The sequence below is a fragment of the Tursiops truncatus genome, chromosome 6 (genome assembly GCF_011762595.2).
Source record: "Tursiops truncatus isolate mTurTru1 chromosome 6, mTurTru1.mat.Y, whole genome shotgun sequence".
NCBI classification, from domain to species: Eukaryota; Metazoa; Chordata; class Mammalia; order Artiodactyla; family Delphinidae; genus Tursiops; species Tursiops truncatus.
This window is the reverse complement of record NC_047039.1, coordinates 102,086,311-102,111,952: the sequence shown is the minus strand read 5'-3', so window position 1 is coordinate 102,111,952 and position 25,642 is coordinate 102,086,311. Positions and strand designations below refer to the sequence as shown.

At 37.8% G+C, this 25,642-nt stretch overlaps 1 protein-coding gene across 1 annotated transcript in view; it reads left to right on the top strand.

Annotated features, from left to right (window-relative positions):
- C5 (complement C5) overlaps positions 1-25,642 on the top strand; it is a 90,942-nt gene that overhangs the window by 9,491 nt on the left and 55,809 nt on the right. The window contains exons 3-11 of the mRNA XM_019946474.3: positions 3,256-3,369; positions 6,375-6,567; positions 8,482-8,644; positions 13,761-13,831; positions 15,305-15,396; positions 17,405-17,487; positions 19,811-19,901; positions 21,925-22,039; positions 23,622-23,748. Coding sequence (XP_019802033.1) covers positions 3,305-3,369; positions 6,375-6,567; positions 8,482-8,644; positions 13,761-13,831; positions 15,305-15,396; positions 17,405-17,487; positions 19,811-19,901; positions 21,925-22,039; positions 23,622-23,748 — 1,000 coding nt within the window. The 5' untranslated portion in view covers positions 3,256-3,304. The remainder of the gene's footprint in view (positions 1-3,255; positions 3,370-6,374; positions 6,568-8,481; positions 8,645-13,760; positions 13,832-15,304; positions 15,397-17,404; positions 17,488-19,810; positions 19,902-21,924; positions 22,040-23,621; positions 23,749-25,642) is intronic.

Below are 25,642 nucleotides of genomic sequence, written 5' to 3'. Positions count from 1 at the left end.
GTTTACGTCATTATTACTGGTATAAGTGTCTATAGAAAATGACATTGCTGTGTATGTTTTTGGGTTTTTTTTTTGGCTGCGTTGGGTCTTTGTTGCTGCATGCGAGCTTTCTCTAGTTGTGGTGAGCTGGGGCTACTCTTTGTTGCGGTGCACAGGCTTCTCATTGCGGTGGCTTCTCTTGTTGCGGGCTCTAGGTGCGAGGGCTTCAGTAGTTGCAGCATGCAGGCTTAGTTGCTCCGTGGCATGTGGGATCTTCCCTGACCAGGGATCGAACCCATGTTCCCTGCATTGGCAAGCAGATTCTTAACCACTGCTCCACCAGGGAAGTCCTGCTGTGTATGCTTTTAAACTTGTGTAAATACAAATGTTATTATTTTTTTTGTTGGTTTTACCAACCAATACTGCAAGTTGGTTTTGCCAGCCAACATTGCATTCCATGGTATGAATATACAGTAATGTATTTATCATTTTTCTGTTGTTTTAGGTTGCTGCCAAATTTTTGCTATTACAGATAACACTACAAAGAGCATTCCTATACTAGTGTCTTAGGGAGTTGTGTGAAAGTTTTCTGGGGTATATACCTAGAGTGTCTATTTTCCCATTACCCTCTAACCAGGTTTCCTGCAGTCTGTGGTGAATTCCTGATTTGATGTTGGGATAACAGGGTACTGGATGTGGGATACAGGTATAAGATTGTAAGAAAAATGGGTCATTTAGAGGGCGTGATGTTGATAGCCCAAGTCACTTGAGAGAGGAATTTTAACACACAGCTAAAGCAGTGGATCTTAGACCCAAGGAGAAAAGAGGCTGGTTTCTCCTTTGGCCTAATCAACAGAAAACTAATTTCGAGCTGGACTTGGGGATGTTGGAAGAGGGAAATAAGGAATGGACCAAGTGAAACAGGGACACGTGGAAGAGGTTGTTTGGTGCTTTCAGTTAATGGTTTTTAAACCATGTGTCCAGGGACTCCAGGGTCCCTACGGAGCCTCCTCAAGGCCACCTGGGAGTGCATGCTGGCAGAGAGCGGGACCACCCACTCTGTTCACCTGGAGCATCTCTATTCTAACTAGTTTACACATTGGACTTCCCTGTAAGACTTTGTTTCAGTAAAGTTTTTGTAGCTAAATGTCTTTTTAAATTCATTTAAATATTTAGGAAGAGAAGTAACTAATGAGAGGCATTTACTTATAAGGTTCCATAGCTGGATGTAGTTTATATCCCAAGATTCCCTTTCTCACTGGTGTTATGGGTGAGCACTTAAGTAAATTCTGAGTGAGTTGCATTCTGCAGTGCTAGTAGCAGTAACCCATATATAACCCATGTTTCCAAAGACACACAGAATTGAAGGTATAAATAGGTTAAGAATAATAGTAATAGTATTGGGCTGACTGTTACCCTGCTAGGAGCACTTTCATGTCATGGTGACTTCAGAGAATAAGTAATTCAGCTAATTGGCTGCAGTGAAGAAGAGAAGCATTTGAGGCTGGAGAATCAAGCAGGACTCAGATCAGGAGGGGCCTTGTGAACTAAGTGAAGTCATGTAGGCTTGATCCTGAGGGTTGAATTGAGGTAGCATTAGCAGGCAAGTCGGATGACCACCAAAGTTGCTGCCAGACCTGGATTCTCCTCTTTTAGAGATGGAGTATCTGTATAAAAACCAGATGCCTCCAAAGGTCAACATTTTAAAATGTAAAGAAGAATCCATCTTTGAGCCATGTTTAGAAGGCAGATTAAAAAAGTTTAGTTAAAGACAATTGAGAATCTGTAAGTTGTTGAACTTCAGTTCTATTGAGAACCTTTGAGATCCATCGTTTTTTAAATGTTTTCTATCAGAGAAACATGCCGATGGTTAGTGATTGATATCACTTATCAGTATTGACTCCATAATACAAGCAAATAAGTGTCCTTCACTTCAGATATCATCTATGATCATTTGAGTGTTCTCGCTTTCTCCTAAGTATCTTTTCCCGAAAATGATGGCAAAAGTACTTTGTTTGTTTTAACTTGACCCATCTTTCGTAACCCAGTTTAATTATTTTACAAATTTCCTTCTGAAACAACTAGGTCAGACAACAGTGGCAGATTTTTGCCATTTCAATAACATATGTAGAGACACTGTTAGTGAAATTTGTATATCAAATTTTCCTTTGTGTGCCTTTTTTCCCAATAAACTCAGTACGAAAGTGTTGGTAAAATAGAACCTTATTAATTCAGAAGGATTGCCAATGTGACCGTAAAACATCTGAATTATAGTAAAATGTTTAGAGAAATCTGTTTTACTATTTTAAAATAGAGTACTTATTATATACTAGGCTAGAAATGAGTGCTAGTAAAAGGAAGGTAGTAAATAAAAACTTTCTAGTAAGCATAAAGTATCATAAAAATCTTAAAGATAAAATTTTTATTTCATTCTAAATTAATTACTAGACTCATTTGTCATAGGAAGCTTTGTTTTTCTTGCGCTCTTATATTAAAATAATTTAAAACCTCACTGAAAAGTAAGTTTATTTTTTAGAAAATAAAGATATTCTGTGCCTGAATGAATGCAAATTTTGAATTTATGCTTTATGAATTAATAGATATTGAAGGATATCCATTCCCCACTAAAAACTAAAGAATTTGATTGGTCATTTATTCCCTAGAGAATGATGCAGCATCCTCAACATGATGTTTTCATTGCCAGTCACAATCTTTTCTCTACCTAACATTCAGCTTCTTCTCTAGACTGGGACAGACCAAGGAATTATTCCATAGACTTCCTTTGCAGATCTGTCTTCTCCTTTCACCATTTCCAGTGCCAATGACACTACTGTTCAGGTCTTCTCTAGAAAGACACCTCATAAGCCCTCTCTAAACCAGGCCCATTCTAAAATCACCTCAGTGTGAAACTGAATCCAGGTGGGTCTCCATCTGTATCAGAGGGCCTCCAAAGGCATGCTCACAGATGATAAAACATCAGAGCAATTGCCTGGTTAAGAGATGAAAGGCCAAAGACAATGCAACTTACTGGTTTCTAATTTTGAGCCATTCATTTCAGTGCCAAACTCTTATGTTAGAATCCTTTTATTTGTATTCATCAAAATAAATTATCTAGGTGTAGGACTCTATAAAAAAACTCCTACTTTTATACCTGGGCATTAAAGGGTGTTTCAGTTCCAATTTTACTTTTCCTACTTAGAAGTCCCTCTTCTTGACATTAATAATTAACCAGTAAACCAATTTACCCAAGTTCTTCAATCTCGGTTTATTTAAAAGGAGAGTAACTTCAGGAGCGTTATATCCATGGTTTACTGCTACCTCCAGCATGGGCCTGTGGGGCATACTTTGTTTTTTAATCTTCGTGGGGAAAAGTTGGGGACAGGAACAAACGTAAGTAAAACAACCCATCTTTATTTTTCAATGCATCTTATTAATGTGATGAGTGAAAAAGTAAATTCAACAGACTGTGTTAATTTGGTTTTTTGTTTGTTTGCTTTTTTTTGTGGTACACGGGCCTCTCACTGTTGTGCCCTCTCCCGTTGCGGAGCACAGGCTCCGGACACGCAGGCTTAGCAGCCATGGCTCACGGGCCCAGTCGCTCCGCAGCACGTGGGATCTTCCCGGACCGGGGCACGAACCCGTGTTCTCTGCATCGGCAGGCGGACTCTCAACCACTGTGCCACCAGGGAAGCCCCAGACTGTGTTAATTTGTAAATAACTTTCTACTTCTGGGAGCACTAAGTGAATAGTCTCACCTCTGAATAAGAAAGTCATGTAGCATTTTGATTTGATGAGTGGCTAACAACATGACAGTTTTAGGGGATTGTTACTTATAAAAATTTACATAAGTGATTATTCAAATTCCTCTTCAAAACAGCACAAACTAAACTCAAGATAATAAACTTTCTTGGTGTTTCTGGCTTGTTTCTATCTGGTGCAGAGTTTTCTTTGTGTTTTCCGTGTACTGTACATAGTAAAGCAAGGGTTACTTGGGGTTCAATTCTAAGCCTGTGGTTTGAAAAATCTATGGTTATAATTACTTCCAAATTTATGAGCTAATGCTTTATAAATTTTAGTGTTATTGAAATAATGTGTATTTTAAACTAAATCTTTAAAATATTGATATCATATCAAGAAATAACATTTTAGTACTGATAAGTAACTGGAGAATATCTAATCAAACCTACTCATTTCCTGTAAGGATAAATCCAGATAGAGAAAGTAACTTGCCAAAGGTCACACCACTAAGAGAAACAGAAGTAGGACTTGTATTAAGGACTCCTCTTTACCGCTTCAATTTTTTCCCATTTTGTTATAAATGTATACTTTAAATATGTAAAATATATTATAAATATAAATGTATACTTAGGATGTCATAAATTTATAGCACTCTCCCAACCCTAATCTGATTTTCTCACATGGCCACAATCACCCCATTTCCTGGTTAGTTTTCGTTTATTCCTTCTTGAAAGACAGCCGACTGAAGTTCAGAGAAATTGGATTAAATGACTTCAAATTAGTGGTAGAACTAGGACTAGAACCTGGGTCCCATGATACTTAATTTTTTCTACTACACTGGCCCTCAATAAACATCTTCTCTCTTTCTCTGAAAAAGTGGGAGTATGCCATTTACAACATGGGAATCAATAAATTTAATTGATTGATTCAACAAAAATTTTTTCAGCACCTACTATGTGATAGGCACTGCGGATATAGTAGATGATACAGAGCTTGCATTCAAGTGGGAGAAGAAAATGATGAACCAATGAATGAACCAATGAGTGAATGAGTAAATAAATAAGGTCAGGTAGTTATTGGTACCATGAAGGAAAAAAATAAAGGAGAGTAAGAAGATAAAGAAATGATGGGGCACTATTTAAAAGTGTAGACAGGGAAGGTTCTCTAAGGAGGTGACACTCAAACAGAGCTTGAAGGAAGTAACAGAGCAAACCATGCAAATATCTGGAGAAAGAACATTCCAGGTAGAGACCAAACTAGAATTTGTGCCTCTCTGCAAGCTCAGTGGCCATATTCTCTACAACTATTGAAAGAAAATAAGAAAAGTATGAAATACTTTATAGCTACTAATGTATCAGTAAGGACAAAAGTCTGTATGAATGACTGGTTCCAGAGCTGTCTTTTAGGGACCTGAAGCATGAATTATTTTATATTTCACCACCACCACCACATAGACAATCAAAAGTAAAACAATACTAAACTGAAAAATATAAAACTTCTAACAATACCAAAATTAAAATAACTTTTTTTTTCTAAATTTCTCTTGCAAAAATTCTTGATAAATTCAGCTTAGCCTAGCAATTGAACGTGTTAATTCAGGAAACGGGCTGCTCGGGTTCAATTCCTAATTCTGTAATTTAATAGCTATGTGACCTTGGGGAAGTCAATTATCAGTTTCTTCCTCTGTAAAGTCGGAGTAATAGTAAGACTTTTTTCATAGAGGGGTTGTCACAACACAGTGAGTTTATATATATATATATATATATATATATATATATATATATATATATATATGTCTTAAAATAGTACCTAACACTGAGTAAGATTTCAGTAACTGTACCTTATTATCATCAAAGCTGAACATTCCTCATTTTCTGCTGTTCCTGGGTAAGCACATGGGGAATTGAGAAGATGAAATTATCGTAAACCACAAATAAATGTTGATTTAAAAATATCATTTTAAGTTGAGAATATGTGCCTATTTTATTTATTTTTATTTTATTTTTTATTTTATTTTTTGGCTGCATTGGGTCTTCGTTGCTGCGGGTGCACTTTCTCTAGTTGTGGTGAGCAGGGGCTACTCCCCGCTGTAGCGTGTCAGCTTCTTATTGTGGTGGCCTCTCCTGTTGCAGAACACGGGCTCTAGGCACATGGGCTTCAGCAGTTGTGGCTCGCGGGCTCTAGAGCGCAGGCTCAGTGGCTGTGGCGCATGGGCCTTGTTGCTCTGCGGCATGTGGGATCTTCCCGGACCAGGGCTGGAACCCATGTCCCCTGCATTGGCAGGCGGATTCTTTTTTTTTTTTTTTTTTTGCGGTATGTGGGCCTCTCACTATTGTGGCCTCTCCCGTTGCGGAGCACAGGCTCTGGACGCGCAGGCTCAGCGGCCATGGCTCACGGGCCCAGCTGCTCCACTGCATGTGGTATCTTCCCGGACCGGGGCACGAACCCGTGTCCCCTGCATTGGCAGGCGGACTCTCAACCACTGCACCACCAGGGAAGCCCTGGCAGGTGGATTCTTAAACACTGCGCCACCAAGGAAGGCCCCAAATGTGCCTATTTTAAATTGAATCTCTCAAGTGAGATTTAAAAAAAAATCAGAAGTATAACAAAAAATGTCATATAAATATACTGTTCCTTCTCTTTTCCTATTTCAACAGGTATGTCATTTCAGCACCAAAAGTATTCTGTGTTGGAGCATCTGAAAATATTGTAATTCAAGTTTATGGATACACTGAAGAATTTGATGCAACAATCTCTATCAAAAGTTATCCTGACAAAAAATTTACTTATTCTTCAGGCCATGTTATTTTATCCACAGTAAATAAATTCCAAAATTCTGCACTCTTAACAGTATGTATTTATCCTTCAGTTTCTTTATATATATAGAATATTCTCAGTAAAATGTGTACCAAGTTTGAGTATTGATAACACAGAGATTTGATCATTTATACCACTCTACCACTGCGTGATTATTAGATGATGTCAGTCACTAATGAGTCATAAGCACAAGAATATTATACTTACTTTTAGGTTTGTACATATTTAAGTAACATTGTACTAAAAATAGTTTTTATTATATTGCAAATAATAAAAAGACAACACTGAGAGTCCTCCAAAACATTTTATCCTTTAAACGGGATCTGTGTATTACTCAGGTTTGAGAAACGCTGATCTAAATAAATTCTAACCAAATGTAGGAATTCTTTGATTAATGTTCTTGATGGTAAATGCTCTAACCTCTTAACAAATACTTCCACTTTTTAGGTTTATTAAGAAATAAAATTCATTTCCCAAAAGTAGACACTCTTACCTGATGCCATTAGCCACACACATGTGACTGTTACCTTTAAATTTAAATCAATCAAATGTAACTAAAATAAAAAATTCAGTTAATCACTCATACTAGCCACCTTTCAAGTGCTTAAATAGCCACAGGTAACTGGTGGCACCATACTGAACAGCTCTCCCTTATCACACAGAGCTCTGTTGAACAGTTCTAACTCAGATGGCTAATTGGAAAAGTAAATTAGGGTGGGGAAATCACAAAATTGATGCATACCTTAAGCATTTAACTTTATCTTAACGTTACAATGTATCTTTATTTGCTAATCGTTAAATGTTGTGCCCAGGTCTTTTCTTGGATCCACTGGTTGGAGCAGAGATTCTTATTTATAATGTGTCACAGCTTTAACGAATCATTTGTTCTACAGTTTCTATTTCCTTAAAGTAGAGAAAGAACTTAGATACTTGCAAAGCAATCTGAGTGCAGAATCTTTATAGATTTTTACCGTTTTCCAAATTTTTACGGTACTCTCACATATCTAATTTAACATGGTTTGTTTTAGTGATTAACTTTTATCTCATGTTTTCAAAGCCGAAGTTTTCATAAAAACACTTTTGTGGGCTTCCCTGGTGGCGCAGTGGTTGAGAGTCCACCTACCGATGCAGGGGACACGGGTTCGTGACCCGGTCCGGGAAGATCCCACATGCCGCGGAGTGGCTGGGCCCGTGAGGCATGGCCGCTGAGCCTGCGCGTCCGGAGCCTGTGTTCCGCAACGGGAGAGGCCACAACAGTGAGAGGTCCGCGTACCGCAAAAAAAACACTTTTCTTTCTTCTGTTACTTTCTGTGTATTAAATGTGCATATCATGCAGTGTAAAGTGGATCATTACAATTACATAGACAAATTGGAAAGCACATTGCTCAACCCGTGGAAGCAGAAGGATGTAGATAGGATACAAAGTGTCCTGAACATCAGTCAGGATGTTGAACTGAGGGGATGGAGAACATGGGCTAATCCAACAAGCTGATGAAGTGAAAGTTTAAGAGAGCTCCTATAGTAGTAGTTTTTACTAAATGCATGTAAAATTTGGGAAGCACAGAACCAAAAAGATTTTTTTTGTGTGTGGTATGCGGACCTCTAACTGTTGTGGCCTCTCCCATTGCGGAGCACAGGCTCCAGACGTGCAGGCTCAGCGGCCATGGCTCACTGGCCTAGCCACTCCGCAGCATGTGGGATCTTCCCGTACCTGGGCACGAACCCGTGCCCCCTGCATAGGCAGGCGGACTCTCAACCGCTGCGCCACCAGGGAAGCCCCCCAAAAAATTTTAATTGCTTAAAGCTAAATGTTGATTATGACATTTGATATTGAAGGGCTTTGGGCAAAATTTATTTACTACTTTGGCTCCTATACTACTTTTTAAATAACATGTTTTATATCCTTAAAATTATTATACTCTTTTCCATCAACATTGTCTTTTACAGATACAACCCAAACAATTGTCTGGAGGACAAGACCCAGTTTCACATGTGTATTTGGATGTTGTATCAAAGCATTTTTCAAAATCAAAAAAAATGCCAATAACCTATGACAATGGATTCCTCTTCATTCATACAGACAAACCTGTTTACACTCCACACCAGTCAGGTAGATTATAAAATGCTTCTCTCTCTGGGGGCGGGGGAGTGGGATTGGGATTGACACTATACTGTAGAGGTTTTTGGGTTTTTTTCCCCAAGCTTGAACAGCTGGGTAAATGATGATGGCATTTATTTAAACTGAACTCTGGATGTGGGGAAGAGTTTTTATTTATTTATTTTTAATTTTTATTTTATATTGGAGTATAGTTGATTTACAATGTTGTGTTAGTTTCAAGTATACAGCAAAATGATTCAGTTATACATATACATATAACTATTCTTTTTCAAATTCTTTTCCCATTGATGTTATTACAGAATATTGAGCAGAGGGCCCTGTGCTATACAGTAGGTCCTTGTTGGTTATCTATTTTAAATATAGTAGTGTGAACACTCCCAAACTCATTCTATGAGGCCACCATCACCCTGATACCAAAACCAGACAAAGATACCACAAAAAAAGTAAATTACTCGCCAATATCACTGTAGAGCTTTTTAAAACTTGAATTTAAGTGGAGATAGGTTTCCAACTTGCTCAAAAGAGTCTCAATTCCCAGTGATTTTTACACTTATAAATATCATTTTAATTTTAAATTCATACAGAAATTGTTAAACAATTAAACAGAATTAATTTTAAATTTGATTTTAAATATAAATCTTAAATTCATATGGAAATGGCAAAAATTAACAGTTATATTATCTACCTCATCAGTTATTCCCATGTAGAAAAAAAACTATTTAAGAATTGTGAAATGTAGTGTTAGGTCTTATTATTAAACAATTTTAAGATGTAACTGCAAATATTATTTTGGCAATGAGAAGATAATTTATTATAAAGCAGTGATCATAAAAAAAGGTCTATTACTTTGGAGCTAATCCTCAAATTCAGAAAACAAATCAAACCCTAAGAATCAGATGTTTCAGCAAAATATAAATTAAATCACAGAAATATATGGATATTAATTTTCTAAAGGGATCTGCCTAAAGAAAGTTCCTATTAGAACATTGTTTTGTATTCTTGGTTTATCTGTTAGAGGGGGAAAGGGCAGGATAGCCAGTCAAAACTCTGGGATTGACAATTGACTGGATTTATTCCTAAGAAACCAACAATAAACACAGAAAAGTGTGAATGCTGACCACATATGTTCATGTGTCTGCAAAACCTTCGATTCCTCCATCACTCCCTGTTACCAGAATTAACTTTTGAGCACATCAGAGATGGAATTATGAGAGAACTGTATGTGGAAGGGGGAGGTTATGGAGTTTCAATAATGACATTATTGGTGAAGGAAAGAGGAAGGGAGGCAGGACCAGCCAGCTTTGTTGAAAACATTTCAGGTAGTAGATACCTGCTGCATATTGGTTGATGTTGATAGTATGGGGTGGAACAGGCCTGCACCACTACCTTTTTAGCAGGAGCTCCTGTTATGACCAGCTCAGAAAGGAAAGGCCTACAGAGGGTGGGGTGTTGGTTTCGGCTTGGACAGAATATCATAGCCAGAATAGTACTCTCTTGACTCCAAGATGACTTGGTGTACATGGAGATAGTCTCTGCCCATAAAGCTTGGGCCCTTTTTGAACATCATACCCAGAAACAAATATATTCATACCCTTGTGTTCCTCCTATGTTAGAGGAAGCTTCATTAATTGGGTCCTGTTGACACTACCTACTATTTAGCAACCTCATCTTTGTCCAACAAGTAGTCTGATACCCAGAGCCTGGGACCTCTCTTAGCTATCAAGGCTTTCCTTAAGAATAGCCTTGGGACTTCCCTGGTGGTACAGTGGTTAAGAATCCACCTTGCAATGCAGGGGATGTGGGTTTGATCCCTGGTCGGGGAGCTAAGATCCCACATGCCTCGTGGCCAAAAGACCAAAACATAAAACAGAAGCGGTATTATAACAGATTCAATGAAGACTTTAAAAATGGTCCACATCAAAAAAGTCTTAAAAAAAATTAAGAACAGCCTCATATGTTATTTCTTTGTCAGAACTTTAGTGTAAGAAGATGTGGTATCCTCATCTATTCTAATCATAGAGGAGAATTAGAGAACTTTCTTCTAAATTTCTTTTTTTAATATATTTATTTATTTATTTTTGGGTGTGTTGGGTCTTCATTGCTGTGTGCAGGCTTTCTCTAGTTGTGGCAAGTGGGGGCTACTCTTCGTTGCGGTGCACGGTGGCTCTCATTGCAGAGCATGGGCTCTAGGCACGTAGTTGTGGCACACGGGCTCAGTAGTTGTGGCTTGCAGGCTTAGTTGCTCTGCATCATGTGGGATCTTCCTGGACCAGGGCTCGAACCAGTGTCTCCTGCATTGGCAGGCGGATTCTTAACCACTGCGCCACCAGGGAAGCCACTCCTCTAAATATTGACTCATTGGGACTTCCCTGGTGGTCCAGTGGGTAAGACTCTGCGCTCCCAGTGCAGGGGGCCGGGGTTCGATCCCTGGTCAGGGAACAAGATCCTGCATGCATGCCGCAACTAAGAGTTAGCATGCTGCAACTAAAAGATCCCGCATGCCACAACAAAGATCCTGGGTGCCACGACTAAGACCCAGCGCAGCCAAAATAAATAAATAAAATTTAAAAAGTAAATAAATCTTTTAAAATAAATAAATAAATATTGACTCATTACTGAGAAGTAGTGAAGTATAGTGGTTAAAAGCAAACTCTGGAGCCAAATTGTTGGGTTCAAATCCCAGCTTGGGCTCTTATTAGCTCTGTGACCCTGTGTGAGTTAATATTTCTGAGCCCCATTTTCCTCATCTGTATAATGGAGATAATAATAGAACTTACCTCATAGAGTTGTTGTGAGAGTTAAGTGAATTCATATGTGTCAATACTTCAAACACTGCCTACCACAGAGTAAGCACTAGGAAAGTATTTCCCATTATCATTTAATCTGTGGAATAGCGTAAGGCCTTATTTACACAGAAGAAAAAGAATGATTGAGAAGTAATTCTTTTAAAAATTGATTACATCTTGCTGTTTATAGCTCTAATGTCCCAATGCACACATTTAATCTGAAGATCATTGAGGGATTTTTCTTATAAGCATCTTTAGGATAGAGGCTTAAATCTTCAAGCCTTTATAGGACAAAGGCCTTCAGAGTATTGACCAAAATCCTTCAATTTCACACAGCCTGTGTCCTGCCTTCCCCTCCAACCTTATCACCCACCATGTTCCCCTTCATCGGTGGACACCAGCCAAGCTGATCTCTTTTCAGTTGCTTTCTCACACCATTTTCCTATCCACAGTAAAGCTTGTGTACCTCTTCCTGGTATATTCATGCCCCTTCCTTGCCTTCTTAACTCCTACTCAACCCTTACGTGCCATCCCATAAAGGGCAGCCTTCTCTGCTTCAAAGCTCCCTCTTCCACACTCAGAAAGCCAAGGAGTGTCTTTTATAGAACTTCCTACCCCTGGAATTTTACATTTACTTTGTGTCATCTTGTGTTTGCCTCTCTCCTCCACTCCATTAGAGGAATTCCATGTCTGATTTGTCACCACCATATCTCTGTGCCTAGCATAGTATCTGCACATAGAAGGCATTCAATATACATTTTTAAATTAATAAGCTATATCTTTGGTACAAAAAAATTATTAATCTTACCTTTGATACACCATTGCTATGAAGACAAGATTAATTTTCTAACCTAACACAAAATGGGTTAGAAAGTGAACAAGTAGTAGCCATAGAAGTAGTATAAAATAAAAATAATAAACATTTATTGATCAGTTATTATGTGCCAGGTTATGCAAAAGCTTTGTCTCATTTAGGCTCACATACTATGAAGCAGATACTAGCAGTCCTATTTTACAGATGCAGGAACTAAGGTGTAGAGGGATTAGGTATCCTGCTCTGGGTCACATTAGAAAGTGGCAGAGGCAGGAGTGAAACCCAAGTTTTGAACTCGAGGGCCTGAGCTCTTAACTTTTGTGGGATACTGCCTCTGGCAGCATCCCAGTGATGCTCAGGCCTGGACCAGGTATGTTCATAAAGCAGGAGGGAAGACTCGAGGAGAGAGACAGGGGTGAGGGGACAGCAGAGTGGAGGGATTTACTGAGCATTTTGCTTTGATCTTATGGTACAGTGAAACAAATTTTAGAGCGCTTAACACGTGGCTTCTTGTGTAGAGCTTTGCATAATACCGACCCTTTAAAAGGTTTATGGCATCAGCTCAATTTTATTTTGTGGTTAAAGTTTTGGCCATGAAATGATTTGAGCATCAGTAAAACCCTAGAGAAATTATAATATGTCATTGGAAGGAACTAGATCAGCAAGTCTCAAGCAGCTATGAGTTAAAAGCTAAGCAGATGCTTTTTTTTTAAAAGGTGGGGATCTATTAACTGACAGAAAGAAGTGGAAGAGAACTAATTGTTATTGAGCGCCTGCCATTATTCTTTTAACAATGAGAGAACAATTGTAGGATCTGCCTCAATAAATATAACAAAACCATAGAATTCAGTGCTATCTTTAGTAACAATAAGAGACAATTTGGGGCCTTGTTGTAAGAGTGTATAATGTCTGAAACAAAGTACCTAATTTTCCATTAAAATCTTCAACTTTAATATGAGACAATTTATTATACTCCCATATAACCATATGGTAGACATCACTATTTTGCTACTATGAAATTCTTTTTTTTTTTTTTTGGTCCATGCCGTGTGGCATGCGGGATGTGGGATCTTAGTTCCCTGACCAGGGATCAAACCCGTGTCCCCTGCATTGGGAGCGCGGAGTCTTATCCGCTGGACCACGAGGGAAGTCCCTACTATGAAATTCTTTATAAACAGTGGCCTAATTACAGATATAACTAATTTTGTACTATATATTTATTCCCAAAAAGATGTATGTAAATATATTTTAATAAAGTGAACTGTACTTTAAATTCACTAGAAAGTAGCTCTTTAAAGGAATCCAAAAGGATTCTCTTTAAAAGAAAAAAATCATTGGTATGTATATGTCTACAAACTAACTTTTCCTTTCTTTTAAATATGGATTTTCATGTATGACTGTGTATTGAATTTTTAAAATGAAGCTCATCTCTTTTAAGGGTGACTATTGTAAAAAATCAAAATACTGTGCTTAGCAAAGTTTTTGATGATATCAATTATTCTTACAGTAAAGGTTAGAGTTTATTCACTGAACGATGACTTGAAGCCAGCCAAAAGAGAAACTGTCTTAACTTTCATAGTAAGTATGTTATTTATTTGGATGAGATACTCTGTTCCATAATCCTGCCCTCACACCATACTAACTCATTCAGTGTTCAGGAAATGGTTATTGGACACCTTCTGTGAGTATAAAATTGTAGGTTTATACCTCTACAATATGTAAAAACCTCATGAAAATGAAATCTCAACAAGTTATGTTTTGAACTAAATCATTTAAATATATCCTTCATGATTTATTTCTTGAAGAACACTGATCAATCACTAAGAATTAGTTGAATGCCTATTATGTCTGAGATTTTTTATTTGTACAATACACTTGAGCACTTTAGGCTTTAGTAACTAACATACTAACACATGAAAAATAGTGCTAACCCATGAGATAAAGATCAGCTGTTATCAGCTTTTCATCAGCCATGACATATGTAACAGATGATATGCACATGTGAAATAAACTTCCATGGTCTTCCCAGTTCGTGTCACAACCCTACAAATTTTTGTGGGGAGATAACTGCTCACCTATTAACAGTAGGTGTACTAGTAATTGGTCCTTCACTATAGGTTGCAGTACCTTTCCTCCTACTCAAATAACCAAAAACCCGAAAACCTTAACAGAGCACAAATGAAAAAGAGGATTGTATCGGAATAACCTTGAATCCTTCATAACTTACAAAAATCATAAAACTTTCACAAACTTTAACATCTGACTATTTTATAATGAATTACTTGAGAAGCATCCAGAGTGTTCCAAGATTGTGGTGGATAACTATTGACATAGACTGCAAACTTACAAAATGTCTAGCTAATAAATGCATTTTACAGCATATTTGCTTTGGAAAGCTTCAGATGAACACATACAGAATTTAGATTCAGGTATCTGTAAAGCATGTAAGTTCATATTTCATACATTATAACATCAGTTTTTGTCATACTTCTTTTTTTTCTTTAGTTGTACAATAAAGAGTTGAATCTGTTCTAGATAACTGAGACTAGGATACCCAGGACACTGATTTACCCCCCCCCCCCCCCCCCCCCCCCCCCCCCCCCCCCGCCGTGAGGCAGGAGATGGAAGACGGTCCAAAAAGAGGGAGGGAAGTGGCTTAAATTAACCATATTTGCATTTCACAACATTTAAATGATTTTCCTCTTTCATATTTAATTTGAAGACATGGATATTTGTTAGTAAATATTTCTGTAGATCAAAGACAATATAATCGGGCTTCCCTGGTGGCGCAGTGGTTGAGAGTCCGCCTGCCGATGCAGGGAACACGGGTTCGTGCCCCGGTCCGGGAAGATCCCACGTGCAGTGGAGCGGCTGGGCCCCGTGAGCCATGGCCGCCGAGCCTGCGCGTCCGGAGCCTGTGCTCCGCAACGGGGGAGGCCACGGCAGTGAGAGGCCCGCATACCGCAAAAAAAAAAAAGAAAAAGACAATATAATCAGTCAATTTTAAAAATGTGATTTATGTGATTTGAAGTTGTTTGTTTTTATTCAAAGGATCCTGAAGGATCAGAAGTTGACATGGTAGAAGAAAATGATTATACTGGAATTGTCTCTTTTCCTGACTTCAAGATTCCATCTAATCCTAAGTATTTTAAAGTATTTGTTAATAAAGTTTTCTCTAAAAAGCACATCTGAAACTTTTGGTTGTGAGATAGATAACCAGTCAAATGGAGCCACCTAGTGTTAACAAAGGGTAGGTGTGAAGGAAATGAGGATATACAAACTCTTTTCAAGTCTAATTAGAAGCTAGGCTCAGGTTCTGGCAAAACAAACAAACCACTCCCAATACTTCTTACCAATCCTCTTTACGTATAGAAATTAAAATTTGGAAGAGGCAAAAAACAGTCCCCAGTCCTTTTTTTTTTCTTCCCATCAAAACCGTCAACCCTCCACCCTTCAAGGAATCTAATAGACTATCAGTCTAAAAGGCTGGTATTATCCCATGCCTAGCTCTGAGAGTTATAAAAATATTGGCCCCCTGTAGTCTTTACTGCACAGAATACCAGAAGACAGATTTCAAGAGGGAGGGTGTTATTAATTTCCTCCATTTGGCCACATGCTAAAGGATTAAGAACAGAACCCAATGTGAAAAAAATTTAGTGAACACATTCCTGGTATACGCAAAGTACAACGGGAATGAGAAATTCAAAACAGAAATAAAGAATCCACAGTCCCTGTCTGCAAGGAACTTAGAGGAGGACAAATAAGATAAGTGCACCTATAAAATGACTACAATATCACTTTAAAGCAAAATCTTTTTATGGTCATTTTTGTCTGCCCTCTAGAATCGAGTTTGCAGTTAATTCACTGTACTGAAGATTTTCTAGAAATTTGGATGAAATTGGGGGATTTAAATAATTTGGATAATTTTTAAATTTTGTACTTCCTTGAAAATATTACACGCTCCATAGCACAGAATTTATCCAGTTATTTTATAATTATTATCATTTCTCCAACTTCATCTTCTGTCATTTGCTCCATGACAGATTATGTCAGCCATGACCAGTATTGTCTTACCCCAGTACATTTGCACATGTTGTCCCTTCTGCTTAGAATGTACTCCACCTTGCTCTTTACAAGGCTGGCTTCCTTTCATTCTTTAGGACACAGGGTAAATGCTCCCTTTTCAAAGAAGCTACCCCTGGATGCATGATCTAATGTAGTCTCTCTCTTCCTTTTACTCTCTGTTTATTTTCTTCATGGCACTTATCTCAGTTTTGTAAGTAATTATTTATTAATTTACTTGCCTTTTATTCCCCACTAGACTGTAAACTCCTTGAGGACAGGAGTCTTGTCCATATTGGTCACTTTTGAATCACTAGCACCTCAACATAACAGGCACTTGATAAATGTTCTTTGTGTAAATGATGATGATAACCATAATATTAAACTTTATTGATTGCATAACCAGTGTGCAAGATAGATTTTATTTTTCCCATTTCACAAATGAATCTAAGTAATTTGCTCAAGTCCAATCTGCTACTAAACGTAAAAGTGGGGATTTGGACTCCCATGGACTAGTAACTCTGGGAAGACAGGATCTCTTCTATCTTGTTCATTTTTTATCTCCAGTGCTTAATCCAGTTCTCAGTCAATATTTCTGAATGAAGGTTGTGAAACTCAGATCATTTTCCTCTTTAAACAAACCATATTTTGTCCCCAACCAAAATTTCATTTATGTGAAGTGTGAATTTTATCATCTGGATAGGCTTGACCTGTATTATATGTTTCTAGAGACATTGTTATGGATTTTCTACTACAGGGTGGATTTTAGTATTATGTTAGTATAATTAAGCTCCAGGATTAGTAAATTTTCAAGTATCATAAGCTCTTCAAATCAAAGCTATTATATTGAGATAAAAATACCTGAAAAAAATCACAATGTATGAAAACTAATTACTAAATTTCTATTATCTTGAAAATGCTCAGTTATTTCTGTTTATTGCTTTAAAATCTGTTGTCGAAAAAAAGTACGTAGGCTATATACATCTTTACTTACCTCTCCCTCTTTAAAATGGGAATTGATTAGATTTTCTTTGGGTGAATTAAAAACATTTGATGACTTCTGTAATTATAAATATTTTGCTTCCATAGATATGGTGTATGGACAGTTCGAGCTAAATATAAAGAAGACTTTTCAACAACTGGAACCGCATATTTTGAAATTAAAGAATATGGTAATTTCTTACAATTAAAAGTTTACCTATAAAGAGTTAGTATTTTTGCAATAATTCTTTTCATGAATGAACTTAATGCAAAATCACTCCCAGATGAAGATGAGGCCACTTGCTGGTATGGTTAGAAGTACTGCTCAAGGGGGTGGGCAGAGTTGTCCAAATGCCTAGGCTCTAGTTCTAGCTGCCCTTGGTAACCCTGAACAAGCACACCAGTCTCTCTGGACTTGTCTTCCTCTTTATAGAGCCTCAAGAGACGTAGTCTCCTGAGGAACTTGACTAGTTAAGGTCCTTTCCAGAATTATGATTTTAGGAGAAACTTAAAGAATCAGAGTTGAGGTGAACAGAACCTGATAAGACTAATAGATGATTTACTGAATTCATTACAACCAGCTAGTGACAGAACAAGAACATTTGGATTTCCTTACCCCTAGTCCAGTGCTATTTTCCTTCTAGCTCACAAATTCCTAATACATTGATCCAAAATTTTAAGATATTCTTATTTTGAAATCAATCATATTAATAGATTAATAATTAACATATAAACAGCTTAACCTTTCCATTTCTTGTGGTTGTTTACTAGAGTATTTGTGTGCTCTGATATCAAATTTAACTTTCTTTTTCTTGAAGTCATTTTTTTATTCCCCAGGAGACTCATAATAATGTGGCAAATAACACGAATTTTAACAATTAACAAACGGTGACAAAGCAAATTTATTATAATGAAACTCAACTTTAAAGATTATAGGCTCTAAATAACATATAATCCTGACTGATCCCCCTTCCTCCAAGTGTTTTTGCTGCTTCTTGTAGATATCTAAAAATTCATCCACCTCTTATTATCTGCAGCCACACATTGATTTTACCACCAGGCTCCCTCCTGGTCTACTGCAACCCCCACTAATTGCTATCTCTGCTTCAAAGGTATTCTCTCTTGGTATTAGCCAAAATAACCTTGAAATGCAAACTTTGTCATGTTATTTCTCTATTGAAAAGTCCCCAGTATCTCCTCATTCCCACCTCTTTTTCAGCCTCATTTATACCACTCCAGGAATGGTGACTTTGCATTTGATGTTCCATCTGCCTGCAACACCCTCCCTCTCCCTCTTGCCTAGCCAACTCCTACTCACCTTTCAAGTCTCAGTTGAAAAGCCATTTATTCAGTGAAGTTTTCCCTAAATTCTTTTTCCTGGGAAGGATTCCCTGTACTTATTTATATCAGTTTTCATAACTGTCATCTGTCATTTAGGTGTTTGTGTAATTCTTTGCTTATGCCTGTCTTCCCTGCTTGACTGTGAGCTCATTAAGGGCAGGGTTTGTGTCCTTTTCATTGGTATATCACTGTTGGCAGGAGTATGCAGGCTACATGGCACCTAGGTACTGGATGAAAGGATGAAATATTTTCCTCTACTTCATATCCTGGGGAGAACACATCTGTCTTGATCTTTAATAACATAGGAATGCAGCCCAGAGCAACAAATTGCATTGCTCTTTTTCTTCTGTTTTTCACCATTTAGAAAACACATAAGCCCTATCTGAAGCCAACTATCTCACTTACTCTCCCATGTCAGTCTTTGTCTACAATATCAAGGTCATACAATCACCCAATTTTCTACTAACTGTTGTGCAGGTTAATAGAATTAGAATCTGTAAGCCTCAGTACACAGTCTGAGTTAGTATAAAGAGAAGACAGTGCCATTTTGACAGATGAAATTGTTTTCTCTTGGGCAATCAAGATACCAAAGAGAGGAAAAAACCCTCCTTCCTTTCTGCCCTAATTTTTAATTTTTTATGAAGGTTCTTTCTTGTAGCTAATTGTAAGCTTTCTCTTCTTGACTAAAGTGAGAGTTTTATGTTGGAATTTGGAGACTGGATGGATTTTTCTACTAGATAAAAAAAGGAAATATTAAATAAGCAAGAAATTTCTTTTTCCATTTTGAATGTAATAAACATTTGTTGAGCACATACTATATTTGCGATTCATGAGAAGGATGGGAGGGGGAGACATACAAAGATAAAGAGAGAACAGTCTTTTTTGTTTCAAGGAGCCAATACTCTAGTGGAGGAAATAATCGATTGCCTATAATAAGTGCTGAAATCAAAGTATAAGTGAAGTGTTTCCAGTACATAGAGGATGGATTGACCTCTGATTGGCAGAATGGGAGGCTCCCCAAAAATAGTGTTGTTGTTGATGATAATGATGACAAAGTGGATGTTGTGCTGATGTAGCAGCTTATCCAACTAATCCAGAAATACAGTTGGTTGCTATGATTTAAAGACTACTCTAAATTAAATGGTAATGTTGCCTCTTTGTTTTTATTTTCAGTGTTGCCACACTTTTCTATCTCAATAGAAACAGAAAATAATTTCATTGGTTATAAGGACTTTAATAATTTTGAAATTACTATAAAAGCAAGGTAAGAAAGTTTTTTTTTTTTTCAGATTATCTAGCTGAACTGAGTTCCAATTCTGGTGACAGTTGCCCAGAGTGAGATGTGTGATCTTTTTCCAGTTTTATTGAGATATAATTGACATATAACATTGTGCAAGTTTAAGGTGTACAATGTGTTGAGTTGATAGATTTATATATCGCTGAGATCTGTGATTTAGTGGCAATGTCTTCCATTACTTTGAAACCGACTGATTGAGAAGACACTATGCCTATAGTTTATTAGCTCATACTGATTTTAGCTGATTCTGATTTTAGCTTTGTTGGTTATTCACCAGAGCGGGGGTGGGAAATCCTAAAGATTTAAGTTCAATGTGTATGTTTAGGAACCAGCATGACTTAGGATATTGGGACTGAGATATGAAACCTTCACTTCTTGTCATTTTTAATGGCTTAATCAGCCAGCTAATGCTGCATAACTGCTCTAAGATCTAATGCCTTAAAACCATAGCCATTTACGAGTCAGCTGGGCAGTTCTGCTGATCTGGGCCAGGCCAACGTCAGTGGGGCTCGCCCATGTGCCTGCAGTCAGTTGGCAGGTCAGCTGGGGGCCAGCTCGTTTAGGGAGGTCTTACTCACATGCCTGGCAGCTGGCTAGCAGTTGACTGAAGCTACAAGGATGATTGGACCATGTGTGTTTCTCATCAACCAACTGGCTAGCCTGTAGCAGCAGCAATGCTCAAAGAGAGAAAATGAGAGCATAAAAGTCCTCTTGAGGTTTACACTTTGGGACTGGCACACCATCACTTCCAACACATTCTTTTTTTTTTTTTTTTTTTCTATACGCGGGCCTCTCACTGTTGTGGCCTCTCCCGTTGCAGAGCACAGGCTCTGGACGCGCAGGCTCAGCGGCCATGGCTCACGGGCCCAGCCGCTCCGTGGCATGTGGGATCTTCCCGGACCGGGTCACGAACCCGTGTCCCCTGCATCGGCAGGCGGACTCTCAACCACTGCGCCACCAGGGAAGCCCCCAACACATTCTTTTGACCAAAGCAAATTACAAGACCAGTGCAAAGGAAATAGACTCCCTTCACACCCAAGGAGCTGCAAAAGTGGTGGATACATGGAAAGGTGGAGAATTGGGGTTATTTTTGCAAGCAATCTACCACAAAAGCTTAGGTCATTTAAAAATGACGATATACTGTAGTTATTAATAACATTAACCGATTTATATAACTATATGTGTCAAGCACTTTTGAAAGCACTCTGTACATATTACCTCATTTAAGCTTTACGAAAACTCTATGAGGTAGATACTGTTACTATCCCCACATTACAAATGGAAAAACAGAGGTACATAAATGTTAAGTAATTTGCCCAAGATCATACAACTAGTAAGTCACTTGGCCTGTCTCATTCCAGAATACATGCCCTCAAATGCTACCCTATACTGCCTCTCTTACTAGCATTTATTCCTCAAATAGAGTGTTTGTCCCTTAATCTAAACCAGCATAAAATGCTCACTTGACAGAGAATTGTAGAAATTGACTTCTTTTAATGGAGAGACTTATTTTTTTGTTCAAACTATGAATAAGGAAAGTTAGCTCTTGCTATAGTATTTGCTGTGCAGAAAGTTTTCTTTATTATTACTTTAATTCTAAACTAAAAAAAGAAGTATGCAGTTAGAATTTTAAAAAAGAACATATAACTCTGAGATCGGGCATGCTGCTTTTAAAAACATAAAAGAAGATAAAGAGCAGCTCTCCACTGGTATCAAAATCATTGAGGAAGTGATGTGTCCTGTAAGAAAGGGCCCCAGACCTGACTCTTTTGATCTCCTCAAGATCAGTTTTTTTATCTAGCACATAGTAATAAAAATCTGTACTTTGGCTTTATTATTGTAGCTTTATGAGGATGAAATATAACAGTGGATGGAAGGCACTTTAAAGTGTATCAAATGCTTTATGTAATTTTGAATTGTTATATTTTATCCAGATTTTATTATTGTAACCCTGTTAGCAAAACAATTTTATGGTATGATTGTTTGACAGATATTTTTATAATAAAGTCATCAACGAGGCTGACGTTTATATCTTTTTTGGAATAAGAGAAGACTTAAAAGATAATCAAAAAGAAATGATGCAAAAAGCAATGCAAAGCACAGTGGTAAGAGATTCACTTGTACCTAAAGATCTGTCATGAATGCTAGAGATGGAAAGTGACTTAAAATTCATCTAGTCCAATCTCTCATTTTAAATAGGTGTGGAAATTGAAACTTAAAATCCTCTGTCGGTTTCTCACTATCCTTAGGATAAAGTTCACTTTCCTTGGCATCAGCTCCGCTCACCAGCCCATCTCTCCTTTTCTTCTCCCTTGCACTGGTCACTTCAGTTTCTCAAAATTACCCTAGTCTCTCTTGCCTCCAGGTCTTTGCAGAGCTGCTCCTTCTGCTTGGGAATGCTCTTTCCCTTTGTTCCCTCCTGCCTCTTCTTTGCCCAGGTAATTCCTTCTCATTCTTTGTCTCAATGTGGACACACTTTCTACTCCCTCAGGCCTTGAGTCGCTCTCAGTGGAGCATGTTTCACACTTTATTGCAGTGGTTCTCAACCAGGGATGACTTTTACCCCCAAGGGGACATTTGATAATGTCCAGAGACATTTGTGGTTGTCACAACTGGGGAAGAGGATCATACGGGCACTTAGTGGGTAGAGGCCAGGGATGCTGTGAAACTCCTTCAGGACAGTGCCCCACAACAAAGAATTATCCTGTACAAATGAGGTCAATAGTGCTGAGAAACCCTTCTTATTGTATGGTTTATTTACTTCTCTATCATTCTCTACACAAAACTCTTTGGGGGTCTGAATCATTCCCATTGTATGCCCAGAGCCAGCCTCCTTCCTGGCAAAACGTAGGTGCTCTATAAAAATTTATAAGTGAATGAATGAACTCACTGGGAAGTTATTGGTCCATGGTCAAGGGCTAGTGGTTGCTGGAGCTCAGAGTAGAGCCCTGGTCCCCTTTTCTCTAGTTCAGTGTTCTTTACATTATACTGTGGATGGTAAGGGTTCGTGTCATTTTGCTCACTGCTGCATATTCACATAGTTTGTATCATCAGTAATTTAGCCTTTGTTCTTTCAAAATACAGTTTTATTTCTTTAAGATATAAATTAAATGCCTCTTTTTAATGCAAGATTCTATGCTAGACACTGAGATTTAAAGCTACATAAGACAAAATCCCTGGCTTCGTAACACTCAATTTCAGAAGAAAAAAGAACGCAAAATCTATTTTACTGTTGTGGTTAATAATTAAATAATACCATGTGACTTAACCCCATATCCCATTACCCATTGTGTGTTTTTAAATTAGCGTTTCAATATGTAAGCAGCAAAGTACAAAGTAAATATCATAAAACCCCATAAACTCTCAGTTAAGAGCAAAAGTAAGCTGAGAGGTCTAGAAAGATGATGACTCAGTGATTGGAAGAAGTCATCTTTGCCAGCTAGTACAAAAAAGGCCTGTGAAATCAAATGATATTTAAGACGCTTCCGTGTCAAAATTCTAAAGAAATAGATTAGAAAATAACATTCTGGGCTTAACTGTGGACTCATTTACTCACTTTAGTGGTGACAATAAAGCATTCCTCTGACATTTGTCTTCAATTGAGAGGCTAGTAAAGGCACATTTTGTTCATTTTTTCCTTATAAATTCTTCTGTGAAATAACTCTTTCATTTTCTCCCTTTAAACAGTTGATAAATGGAATTGCTCGAGTCACATTTGACTCTGAAACAGCAATTGAAGAATTGTCCTATAGCAGTCTAGAAGATGTAAACAACAAGTACCTTTATATTGGTGTGACAGTCATAGAGTCTACAGGTGAGCTTGGTTTTTTTTTTTAAACTTTCTCTTGGGAAATACTTAGACAGCATTTTCAAGGTATAAATAATTTCTACAGTTCTTTCACAGTTTACTTCCTTTTATAGTTAAGTTTTATTTTTTACATCATTAAAAACTTGGATTAAAGTATAGCTCTGCCACCCCCTAGTCACTGGGTCTCTATTGCCTCACTGGCAAGAATGGGATAACACCTGCCCATCTGGTATTCCAAGTGGGTCTGCAACTTATCTGGCGTGAACATCTGGCACCCCGATTTTCTCACCCAGTAAGAATCAAAATCAAAGAGATTATGTGTGTAAAAACATTTGATAAATCACCATGCAAATGAAAGTTATTACTACTATCATTGTTTTCGTCCCCTTAGCTGTACAATGATGGAGTTGAACAAAGTGCATCCTAAAGCCCTTTTCTTCTGTAATAGTCAGTAATTCTATTTAAAATTGGAGGTAATGTTTCTAAAATAGATCCAATAGTAGTATATCCCTCATAGGGTTATGGTGAGGATCAAAGAGTCAGTATATGCAAAGCACTTAAAACAGCACCTCTTCTTCCTCCTCCTCCTTGTCCTCCCCCTTCCCCTCCTCCTCGTCCTCCCTCTTCCTCTCCCCCTCCTCCTCCTCCCCCTCCTCCTCCTCCTCCTCCTTCTTTTCTCCACCTACTTCTTTCTTAGCATTCTTAGCACCTTGTCTAGTACTCTTAATCCTCACTCCAATGGTTTTAATAGTTATTAATTATTACTCCAAGTTGGGTTACTTTGTCTTACTTCTGATATGTCTTGATTACTAATGTAACTTATATTTTCAGGTCTATATTGAATCCCCAACCAACCTTGAACAAATAATTTAACCACACTGAGGCCACTTTTTTTTTTCAATAAAATGACTCTTAGACCAAATTATTCCTAAGTCCCCTTCCACCTCTTTAAATTTTCCTTCTGGGTAGCAGAATGAAGAATTGAGGTAACTATCGAGTTATTAAGCACTTTGTATGCATCTGATGCTCAATAGATGTGGGAGAATGATGATGACTTTATACTCCCTGCCCTGGCTGTGTTTTTGACATTGTTTTAATGTTTCTTTGTTACTTTTATTTTTCTCAATTTATTACAAACAAATTCAGCTTAAGCAGTATTTATTAGATATGCAAAGAGTGCTGCTAAATATGCAGGCTTACAAATATTAATGATGCGTAATCCCAGTACTCAAGTGGCTTACAAACAAGCATCTATAAGACAAGTAAACAAAGAACTCTGAACAAGAAGGAATTCCACATGTGCTCTAAGAAAAGTGCTTAATGCTACTGACCTTCAGAAGAAGATGAGCTCCTAGGTGATTGTTGAGCAACCAAGAATGGTGTCCTGAAGATGATTGGTCTTGTTGTGAAAGATAAGTAGGGTTTTGAGGCAGGGATAGCAGCCAGGATGAAGTGGGGCACCCTTCACAGAGTGAACATACCAAGAGTGGGAGGTGAAACTTGATCTTTGAGAGTAGCAGATTATTCCTTTCACTGAAGTATAGGATATATATGTAGGGGTATTAGGGATGTAATACTGGAAAGGAGTTTGGGGATACTAGAACTTCGTATATCATTCTTAATAGTTTAGCTTAAGTTTTAGCTAATGGGTAACAAACACTATTGGGGTCTTGCTAGTAGACCCTCTGGGCTCTCTCTACCTCAAGCTCTCCTTTTATGTCTTCTCCACTTCTCTCCATATCCCTGCTTTCTAAAGGTGAATGCCCTGTAAGGCTTAGTCTCTGGCCTACCCTTTCTTCTCTCCTTAATGCCTTATACATATTTAACTGAAACTCAGGCCACTGGTGAAAAGTGGTGTCCCTTCCTTGAATTCTTCCTCAGTCCAATCCTATTGCTCTAC